The sequence below is a fragment of the Centruroides vittatus genome, unplaced genomic scaffold, assembly GCF_030686945.1.
Source record: "Centruroides vittatus isolate TY-2023 unplaced genomic scaffold, ASM3068694v2 contig_923, whole genome shotgun sequence".
Lineage (NCBI taxonomy): Eukaryota > Metazoa > Arthropoda > Arachnida > Scorpiones > Buthidae > Centruroides > Centruroides vittatus.
In genome coordinates this window covers 384198-396883 of record NW_027122610.1, presented here as the reverse complement: position 1 = coordinate 396883, position 12686 = coordinate 384198, and the positions used below count along the sequence as shown (strand labels likewise).

The window sequence follows — 12686 nt, the reverse complement described above, 5'->3', positions numbered from 1 at the left end:
GAGCACAATTGCCAGTGAGAATAGTTAGAAAAAAAATTACCGAGCCAGCCGGTTGCAATTTCACAGTGCTGCATTGCAGTTTGAGATGAATATATTCCACACTGACAGGTCTCTCTGCCTTGATATTGGTAAGCACTTTCCATCCATTCTCCACCCAGGTTTAGCTGCTGTATCTGTCTTTTTTGTCAAAGAATTACTTTTATTGCTTTAATTTGTAAAATCGTCTTACCCTGCATTATACATTGAGTAATACAGTTCTTGCCATGTTTGTTGTGCATTCATCTACAGTTCTCTCTCTTCATGTATTAACACAAATATTATCCACCCTTAAGTTTTAGACAGGCATATAATTATGAATCAGGAGAAAATATTCTTAACTTTTAAGAATATTTTCTGATCTTAGTCATGAACTTTCCAAATCACCATTCAATGCAGCAGTACATACATCACAGATCATCAACATTTGACATTAGTTTATATTAAATAAAAATTAGTTTTTCTTATACTTTCAGCATTCATATTTGTTGTTTCAACTGTAACTAAATTGAGTGTATTATGTGCAAAAAATATGGTGATAAAATCATTGTAATTGCAGAAACTTTTTATGCATCTTAAGATATCAAGTCTCATCAGTCTGTCTCAAAATATAAAATTCATTAGTTTGTAAAATTATAATTGCAACTACATAAATCCAGCTTTTATTATAGCTATAAATATAAACAAGCTAAAACTTTCAATAAAATTATTATTTAAAGCATTGTTAGCTGCATACAGGAGAAAACACCTCTCATTTAATTTTATTTAGAAAAATTTTTAAAAATGAGAAATATTTTAGTAAGTTCATAGCAAAATATCTTTAAAAAGTATCTCCAAATCATTATAGATTTATTAACAAATAAATACCAACAAATTATTGATAAATTCTATAACTGTTAATGAAAATTTAACTAAGTATATAATTGCACCTAAGGTTTAACAACAGTACCACATGCATCTTACTAACATTTTACTACAAACATTCTGAAACTGGAGATATTCAAATAGTATTATTTGAAGTATTATTAATAACGATCTAAGTTTTTAATTTTGCCTTTTAATTATTATTATTTAGTTCCTCAATTTATAATGCTTTTTCAAAATAAAAACTAATTATGTATATATTACTGAGTAAATCAGACTACATTTTTATAACAAAATAAAATATAAATAATAACTGCGTACCTCTAGACAAATCACTTGTCATCTAATTATTAACTTAGCCTTATTATGGCCTGATAACATGGCAGATCATCTGGTTTTAATTCTTTGATCCGCATATACTGCATCCTGCACAAGCACTGAATATGTAGTAAACACAATGTAAAAATGTTAAAAAAAATCCAATAATTCTTAAATCTTATAATAGAAAGCCCTTTCAGTAATTTTAAATTGGTGCACTCGTTTGTATTATTTAAACATCTAAGTTTAGAAGGATCCATAAAAGAAATCGTCATCAAAAGGTTTATCAGTTTTGCAAATTCAACACTACACAAAAATATGTCTGTATATTCTAATTATAATCCAACTGAATGTATTCATTCAAAGTTTTTATTTATAAAGGCTTTCTATAAACAAGTAAAGTTTACAGTGCAATAGTTATTTCTTGTTTAATATTAATATATATTTGTAATTCTCAGTTTAAACATTTTTCAGTTTTTAAATTTTGAGTAAACAAATTTTTAAATCATCATTAACCAAATAATTATTAATTTACATTTATTATCTAAATTCTGTATGAAATTTTAATGTTATTTGTAAGAATTTTATTAAGCATTAATAATCTGCATTATCAGAAACTTGGTAAATAATATATTTCATGCATACTGTTAAGTGAATATCCAATATGACTAATGTTTATTTTTATAAAACTTCAAAACAATAAAAATTATATATTTTACAATGTTAATAAGATGCATTTTGCCTGTTTTTAAATGCTTAATCTAGTATGTTTATTATTACAAAAAAAAGAAAAAACTAAATATATTAAACTAAGTATTTTTATATCTGCCCCACAGTTACTCTGTGTTTGTATATAAGATTAATTTTCAACTGTACAAACATAGATAATTAAAAATTTATTATTATTTTTTTCTTACCTTTTTTCAGTCAATCATATTTAGGTGTGCAGTGCAAACGTTGATGGAACAATCTTCGATTTTTTCTATTTGAAGAAAAATTACAAAAAAAATGAAAAAAATAGCCTATATTAATTTTCTGAGCTGAATACCTATACAAAGGGAAAAACTGAAAAAAACCATTCAATTTTAATATATCCAAAAATCAAAATATTCCTGTAAGAATAAAAAAAAATTATATATTTTCCATTTGATTAAAGTTTAAAATGAGTTTAATTATATTTCCTCGATATTAAAATAGAAACAAAATTCAGAATAAATTACATACAAATTGAAAGAAAAAAAGATTATTATTTTCCTATATTAAAAAATAATTTTAAATTATAATCAATACAAAATATAAATTGTAACTATTTTAAATATTAAATAATTTATCTTGATTTTTTAGTATACATGCACGCTTTCTCATACTAATTTTCTCTTAATTATATAAAATAACAATTTCAATAAATATAATTAATTTAAATAAAATTCAAAAATCAATAGTCGAGAGGGGCAATAAATCGACGTTGGAAAACTACTTCAAAATATTACCAGTGAAACAATTCTAAACTAATGAATTAAGTATATTCTAAAATGATTGACAAACAATGGAATACAATTATCTATAAGAACTTATAGAAGTCTTCATTGTAAGGAATGTAAAAATTGAAATAAAATTGTATATTTAATATAAAATATCTTCAATAATTCCAAATATAGAATCTAGTATGGAATATACGAGGCATGTAATTCCAAAATGCACCATATCCACTTTCACCGAATTTTCAGTATTCAGTAATCCTTTAAAGCTTTAAACTTGACGATGCTAACATTGATTTATAAGCTAGATATATATCTAGAATTCTATAAATCTGTTTTTGAATGATAAAAACATTTTACTATGATAGTTTTTTACACTAGTAATTGGATGGCACAAATGGTACAAAAAACTTTTGAAGTGGATAAGACAGTCTGGAATGATATACAACATTCCATACTAGATTTTAAATCTGTTTACAAATGGTAATTTAAATTTTGGTCTTCAGAAGTCTGTTTATCCTGTAGTTAACAAGTACAGCTTATGTTTAGAATTATTAGAAGCACAGTCTTTGAAACAAACTACACTTTGCAAAACACTAATGAATACTTGTAAACAAGTCTCCCCCACAAACATTCACATATACTGAAGAGTTCTTTAGTTAATAATTAAATGTACAATTTTTTGTTGCAAATGACATCATTGTCAATGAGTCACAACTCAAACTTTCAAGCTTATGTTTAGACCTCATTACTATATGTAATTTTTATCTTTTTATACATTTCAGTTTAGCATATTACACTCAATTTAATGCCAATTTCAGAGATAAACAAATAATGGCACTAAATCAAGGTTTGATTACTTTATATATATATATAATGTAGCCTATCATCAGCAATTTCCAACAAAACTTAAAAACAAATATAAAACAATAGGTTATTGTTATTTATTATTAATAAATGCAATTTGAATATATACTATGCAAATATAGAGAACAACATTTACATTTAAATATTGCAGATTCAATTATCTTCAATATCTAAAGCTATAATCAAGTATTGAATAAATAAAGTTAAACAGATTATATGAAGTCATAATGATTCAGAACAATTTATGGCTTGCAAAAGTTCTACAGATCAAAATCAATAAAAACAGCAGTATTACAGACAAAAATATCAAATAAGTTTAATATTTGATTTAAGTTTTTCTTTTTTCAAATCAGTATACTTAAACAACTAATATCAATTTAAAACATTTTTCAAATTATTGTACAGTACTTTTTATATATATATTTAAATTAAGAATAGCTAGTAATTCTAGTAAATGTTTATCAGATCATAAACATCATTTATTAATGAATGAGAGTGAGAGAGACTAAGGAAAACTTGACACAGTACAATCAAACATGACTTCCAAAACATTGATGATAAAAGTGGAAAGATGCAAATCTGGTCACAAAATATTTTAGGAGATAGAGAACTTTTGTTACCGAATGTCTCAGTTGTACATGAGCATATCCTAATGAAACATTCATATGATGTAAAAATATTGAAAAACAAATGGATTTAATAATTTTATTCTAAACAGAAGAGTTGTAATATACAGTAATAAATTATAACGCAAACTAGTCTAAGAACTTTCTTTTCGATCCTTAATTAAAATATAACACTTTTTTCTACAATTGTCTTGGCTCATAGAAAAGATTCATGATTAAAAAATAAGTTCACAGAAATTTAGTGTTTAAAATGTAGTGAAATAATTGTATTTGAAACTTTACTTGAATTTTATAAAAAACAAAAAATGAACCAAAATAAAATAATCTAGTAATAAAATTTCCAAATAAATTTACAAATTATTGCATTAACTGTCAAAACTAATGTTATATATCTTTTTAACTGACATGCCTAAGTGTTAAATTTATAAGAAGCATACACAATTTCCATCAAAAAACTCAATCAAGAAATAATTTAATTATTTCTTGAAATAAAAATTCTAAATATAATTTTGTTTTAACCTAAAATCCAAAATAAAACCTGATAAAAATCCATATTGAATGTGAAATGTGAATATTTGTGAAATTTAACACCACTCACTCTCAAAATATAAATTATATTATAAAATTACAGATCCATTCAATAAAAATTTAGAAACAATTTAATCTTTAATAAGATGCAATCATGCTATCTGGATTCATATTCAGCAATTATCCAGCTTTGAAAAGTCATACTTCTATAATAAAAAATATGTAACATTAAAAAATAAAATGTTTTAATAAAATTATTTAAATTCAGAATATTTTATTCAAAAGAAGTCAAATAATTTCTATGGATATTTATATAAATACGCAATGATTAATAAATGTTACGATAGGGGAATATTTTAAAAAGAAATAGATTTAGTTCAACTATGAACTAAATATGAAAGTTAAACTTTTATCAGCATAAAAATTATTATTATTATGCATTTATTCAATAGAATTTCACAAGATTCCATTCTATCTGGATTAAAAAATGTCTCATGTTAATTGAATCAAATGAATTAAGTGAATGAAGAACACTTTACACTCAATCAGCAGCAAACACTCCAACATATAAGCAGTATGAAGTGTTGAATTTATCTTATAGATAATTTTCTGGTAAAGATAGTCTTACATATAAAACTTCGAAAATAGAAATTTAAATGAGAATTCCAAATTTAAGTCTAAAGTAATTTATTTCAAAACAATTTAATATATATATATATATATATATATATTTTGAATACAAATATAAACATGCATTAACCCAATTTTCAATTGAGGCTAAATGATCTGCCAGATTATATTGACAAAATTACTTAATATTTTAATTATTAAATAGTAGCAATATTATAGCCTGATATAATCTGGAAGATTGTTCTGCTAAAATTTTGAATTTAATATTGCAAGAAAAACTACAATTTGAAAGCAAATTAGAATTTATTAAATAACTAAAAGTCAAAATCTTTTTAATTGCCACCAAGAAACTACACAAAAATAAAATCAAAAATGATAATTAAGAAATTGAAATGATAGCAACATCTTAAATTGTTCTATGAAAACTTTCAGAATTATTATTGTTAAAGTTCCTGAAAATGATGTCTGTGTATCATTAACTAGAATTTGATTATTATCTAATACATATAATGTATTGACAATACAATTGAAAACTTGTCTTCCTAACCGTTCAATTTTTTAATATTTTATCTTATTCTTATATAAATCATCTAAAATTTTCAATATTTAATACTTTATCCCAATAATAGTTCTGAATAAATATTTGGATACAACAACTTTTTACACAAATTAAAATTCTAAGAAGTTTAAATTAGACATGAAAATATTTTAAAAATTTATTATTTACTGAATTAAATATTTAATTAAAACCATTAAATTGAATTTTAGTTTACTAAAAGACAAAATAGCAAAGTTTCCTAGTAGCATGATAATTTATAAAAGAAGTTTACGTGTCAAAATGATTACACTGAAATATATATTAGTGAGGTTGAGGCCGAAGTTTTCAATGCGAAAACGTGTGTGTCGGACGTTCGGCGCCGCTTTCCTGTAAGCCCAGGAGTTTGACAATGGTGTTTGGATAGTCAATGGAATTGTGCTCGACATTCCAAACACCATTGTCAAACTTCTAGGCTTACAGGAAAGCGGCACCGAACATCCAACATACACGTTTTTGCATTTAAAACTTCGGCCTCAACCTCGCTATTATTACTCAAAACTATCTTCAGAAATTTAGAAATCTCTGCCTTACTTTTTTAGAATAAAATGGAATAATCATATAAACTCAAGATATATTATAGTTAAAGATGAATTTCCATTTTTCAGAAAAATAAAACTTCAAAATTTTACTAATAAAAAAGACTGTATACTTAGTAAAAATGAATGCAGTTGCAAATAATAAAGCGTGTTAACTGAATTAGAGCTTAATTTTTAAATTATTTTAAAAGAATTTACTTGTATACATAAGAATATAAAGTGAAATCAGTTTGAAATTAATTTCAAATAACTCATTATTTTATGAAGTTATAATAGCATAAATCTAGATTCAAGGAGGTCTCATTCACTGAATCAAATGATGTAAACGAAAGGCACTTTAAACTCAATCGGCAGCAAACACTTCAATTTGTAAACAGTATAAAGCGTCGAACCAATGCATATTTAAAATTTTTAAATTCAAATTTGAGATATTTTGAAGTCAAATAGTCTCAAATATTTTAGCAACAAATTTTCCCACTGGAAGTAATTCAATTCAAAATAAATTCTAAGTTGATAAAATTTTGAAATTTAGGTTTTTTTTTTTTAAAAAAAATAAAGCATCTGATTACAGTACTTGAAGTATATTATGTTTAAAAATCATTTCTCTCAATTGATTTTAGTACGAAATAACTGAAATTTTCAAACAAACGTTCCATTTTGAGTTGTTACACTTTTTCTAGATAAAATTAATTTAAAAAAATAATAATTGGATGAAGATAAATTAATTAAAAATTAAATAGATAAAAGAATTTTCTGCTACAACAAATATAGAATAAGACAGATTGAAATTATTTGAAGACAAAATTGATTTGAGATTTAAAATTAACAATTATAACAAGCAATCATGTTGGTATAAGAACATATATATCTTATAATAAATCTCAGTTTATTCTTTTTATTAATTATTGTATTAAATTTAATCATTTATAAAAATTTTCTGAAATTTAAAATTGTACGCAATGATGATAAAGAAGCTATAAATTTATTTCAGTTCCAAAATGCCAGTAAAACCAATAATCTAGCTAAACTAAATTTTTTTTATTGTTAAAAATAATCCAAACTTTTTGTGCAAATTTTCTTTTTTTTCATTATGTACAGGAGGGTCTAATGATGTGTTCACTTGTTTATAATCGATCAGCGCCGCCGTAACTTATCCGTTACAATTCCCAGACACGCACCCGTTATCAAAGAGTTGACCGTTACGAGATTGACGGTTGCGATTTGCGCTGATCGATTATAAACAAGTGAACACATCATTAGACCCTCCTGTACATTACATAACACTGTATATGTAAGGTCGCGGTGTCTTTCTAATTCGGATTGTGTTAGAAAAAAATCGAATTTACTGTATTTTTGATTATTTAAAGAGATTATTTCTTTCTTTTGGTTAATTATTACATCAGAAGTAAAACATTTTTAAAACTATATTAACAAACACTCAAAAACAATTAAGTTTAAAGTTTTTTAATTAAATTTAAACAGGAATAAAATATCAAGTTTGTCTTGTATATCTGACTCATATTTTTTATAATCATCAATGTAAATAAACAGCAGTCTCAGTAATAAGTAAATATTTCTCTCGTGATCATGCCACTAAAATTTAAAAATTAATTCCGTTTTCGGTAGCTAAATGGAAACGGTTTTATTGATACATACAATTACTTTCAATACTCCACATTTGCCAAAAGACTGCTAAAGAACATCTACAATAAAAAGAAAATCCATTCTGTTTGAAAATTTCTAACTTTTCAAGTTTTATTTACAAAAAGTTGAATTAATTAATTATAAATCACATTCACGTATAAAAACTATTTGTCAAGTATTAAAGTTCTACACAAAACATGTTTAGAAATTAATTAATAAATAAATTAACATACTTAAATTGAAGACAGAAAAAACTATTTAGCATCCTAAATAATATAAATTCAATTAAAATAAAAATGTAAAAATTCTTTCATATGTATTAAAGAAAAATTGAAGATGAAACAATCTAAACATTGCTGATAATTAGATTAAGAAAATGAATTAATGGCAGCCATTTAAGCAATAAATTGATAAGAAGTCATCATAAATGTGATTTGTAAATTGCAACAAATTGCATTAAATTAAATTAACTAAGTTTGATTTTTTAAAATTTTTTAAAGAATAAAAATTATTTGGCAAGTACTGAAATATTAATATTTATGTACAGTACATGAACTTAAATAAGTGTCTTTACTGATAATACCGAAAAAATAATATTCAAAAATGAATCGTTTTTAATATTCCTCACATAAAACATTTCGAAAATAAAACAAGTTGTTTATTTTTTCCATTCTAGTAGCTAAAGAAAGCAACACAAACTGGCAAAAGAAATGGAATTTACAAGTAACAAAAATTAAACTCATTGGATCAATGAACTGAAAGTCTATGTATTTTAGTTTATTTCAGTATAAATAGACATTCCATCACTTATTATTACAGGGATGCTTCTAAATACAAGACAGTATTCCCTATTTAATAAAATTAAGAATGAAATACAATAATCATCATGTAGTCTTAATTTAAACACCTACAAAACTAACTATTAATGTTAGGTTTGGCATTTGAATGATAAATGCACCAACTGTGAATTTATCCAGCAATTAATTAAAGCAAAAATTATAATTATTACATGTTAAATCCAAATATATTTTGTTTAACTATTTCTCTTTTTATCTAAATTATTATGCCTTTTTTGTCATTTATGTATCCTTAAATAATTCTGCAATAAAACTATGTATATGGGCTATTAGTAATACTAAAACAATTAAATGATTATAAAATAAGAAATTGTATCCAATTATATAAACGATTTATATAAATGATTATTCTTTGCATAAATTTAAATCATCAAATACAGATGATTACATAATTATATTAATTTATATTCAAGTTTGCAAATGCATTAAATGGAATAAAATTTATATAGGATATAATATTGATATTTAAAATAATTCAATTTTTAATAAATGTAAAAAAAACTATCCATTATGAAATGTATCCTCCCAACAGAGGTTTTGCTAAAATTATCTTTAAATGAAGCCTGCACATTTATAAACACATAATACACATTTGCATGTCAGTTACTGTTCCTACTCTGAATTGCTGAATGGGATAGTCAGCAATTCAGGGTAGGGTCAGTAACTGACATGGAGATCTGTCTTCTTGATTATGACATGCTCAATGATAAGGTTTATTTAGAAAAATTTCAATTCATAGTAAATGACACAAAAATATAAAATGAGAAAAGTGAAAGGGGCACAAGATAATAGGTATGACAATTATGGGATTGAATAAATGCCAAAATGAATGTTTTCAACCAATGTTAAATATGTAATAAATGTTATTGCATTGAATAATGTTTTTCTGATAATTATAGTCAAGGCGCATGAACTTCTTAAGAACTGACATGAATAGAGAGATTAAGTGAACTTCTACAGTACAACATAAGTACTAACAAGTCAGTTAACATAGAAATTTTACTGTTATTTCATCATAAAATTGTGCAGTCAAATTGATACAAAAGTGAATGGAGCATTGAATTTTTGGAATCAATTTAACCAACTACAGAAACTACGAACAAAAAGTTTATTTAATGAGAATCTACTGTGTCAATAAGAGAAGTTGAGACATCTGTAGTGCATTTCACATGTCCATGTTTGTAATGAAGTGTGTCTTCTTAAGAGGTCAATTACAATAAAGTTACATACTTTATACAAAACTGCAAAACTTGTCTTTAAAAGATGCTTTATTGTATATGGATTCTATTAATTTATCTTTTTAATGAATTAGTAATAAAGTTTTTAATTCAGTTTTAAATATTCAGTAATGCGTCTTTTCTACAAAAGCAACTACTTTAATCTTGTAATTTATCTATATCAAAGTTTTAGAAAATTAAGTAACAACCATACTAATAATGGTAACTAGAGAAATTTATATTAGAAAAATCAATAATTATCCATTACGATATTAAATGTAATTTATTCATTTAGTATTATAGATGTTATAAAAAAACTTTACATATTTAATCATGTACTGTCATCTCACTTCCTCTCTTAATTGAATTCTTGCATATTAGTAGGATATCCTGAACAACTTTTTTAAACGTTTACTAAGAAAAATTTTATCTAGTCAAGTTCAAAGCATAACATCTTAATTAATAAAATTAAATAAAAATTAAAAAATCCACACTAAACAGTACATTTTTTTGTATAAAAATTAAACACATTGATATGTGAATGGGTGTTTTGCTCCATACATCTAACAATTGGGATACTCTAAAAAACTTTTACATATATGTATAAACTTTCCAAATTTCTATACAGATGAAGGCCATCCAACAATACTATTATATATTTTAAATTCTGTTTGAATACAGCATGTGGCATTTTAGATCATTAAAAATGTCATTTTTTTAAAAACATCTTCAAATATACATTTTGAATCTTTTCAATTTATACTTGTACGAATATATTAGCATTAGCAACTTTTCCTCCAAAAATTTAACAAAATTACAGTCTTTTTTTTCAAATTGATAACTGAAGGTAATTAAGAAAAAAAAAACCATTATTAATTTAAACTGCATTACAATTATTATTAATTCAGTAGAGGTAAAACAATAGCTGCATTCAGCAGAGCCAACAGTTGTAACCGAGCAAAGGTGTTTCAATCAGAAGCTGTTACATAGTCACATATGCCGAACGACGAGAGATGTATGCATTGGAACAAAAAGCAGCCATCATTAATCAGTTGTAGGTAGCAAAATGAAAGACGCCATTAAATGTGGCGTCAAAATACCAAACACATTTCAAAACAGCACTACTGTAGAAGGCATTCAGCAGAAAAATACTCCACAGTTTGTTCCGAAGCAGTCAAGTATTTTTCTGCCAAACACAGCCAATATTCTATTAGTAATTGAGCCAGATATCAAATGAATCAACTACGGGGGGAGGAAAAACAGATGTGTAATTATAGATCGGTTAAAAATCTATATTTTGAAACCGAATCCAGTTAAGTTAAATATATAGATTACAAAGTTATTTTAAATCAAAAATAGAGAGGTTGCGGCCGAAGTTTTCATCTGTAAAATGTGAATGTCGAGCACTTGCCACCCCGTAAGCCTAGAAGTTTGACTGACAATGGCATTCGAATGTCAATCATGATTCAAATGACATTCCAAATGCCATTGTCAAACTTCTAGGCTTACAGGATGGCAGTGCTAAACGTTCACATTTTACAGATGAAAACTTCGGCCGCAACCTCAGTAACAAAATTCACATCCTAAACTTTGACGCAAAGTTTTAAAGCGTTCTATTCGGGATCAACGACGATAAAGCTTTTCCTACCGAGAAAAAAGTAATAATTCAAAACTTAATTATCGTTCAAATTTTATATTTAAATGTTGATTAAATATTTTTTAGTGTACTATAAAACACACTAAAATCATTTTAATCAACATTTAACACATCAGAACTAAATAATTGTATATTTATAATAAAAAAAAAAGTCAAATTCTTCTTCTACGTAATTAAAAAAGTTATCAGAGAAAGCAAATGATAAATTAAAATGAATAAGATTTATTGTGCAATCCTTTCATAGCGAAAGTAAAACATGTAATACAATGCGTTACTTACTTTTTGATCATATTTAAAACAAAAAAATTCATTATTTAAATGAAATATAAGTAAAATTATTTTCATAATTCACGAATTAATGTAATTTTCGAATTACAACTATTAAATATTTAATTAAACTGAATTAAAAAAAACCGCACAAAGAAAGATCCTTAAAACGTAATATTATAATATAAGTAATGTTATTGGTCATGAGAAGAATTTCGGTTCAGAAACGACTAATCAGAACTTCGGCAATATAATTGCCGTGTTACGCTCGATAATAGTAAGGGTCATTCTCTTTTTTAAGTTGCTTAACCGACTCACTTTACACAATTGTTGACCTTGCGATAATTCTTCGAATGGATGTCTACTATTACATCTCGTACAAGCAAATAATGCGGCCATAATTAAAATTAAAAAAGGTTAAAAAACTACAGTTCGTCAAACAATGGAGACAACGGAGCGTCTTCTTCTCCTCCGAATACAAAATGGCGTCGGATAATCTCGAACCGGACTTTCGCCGGAAAACCGGAACACACGTCATTGTTATTTATTGCGTTCGACGTTAG

At 25.2% G+C, this 12686-nt stretch overlaps 1 protein-coding gene across 1 annotated transcript in view; it reads right to left on the bottom strand.

Annotated features, from left to right (window-relative positions):
- LOC136984573 (protein FAM76A) overlaps positions 1–12686 on the bottom strand; it is a 26198-nt gene extending 13512 nt beyond the window's left edge. The window contains exon 1 of the mRNA XM_067281621.1: positions 12442–12686. Coding sequence (XP_067137722.1) covers positions 12442–12522 — 81 coding nt within the window. The 5' untranslated portion in view covers positions 12523–12686. The remainder of the gene's footprint in view (positions 1–12441) is intronic.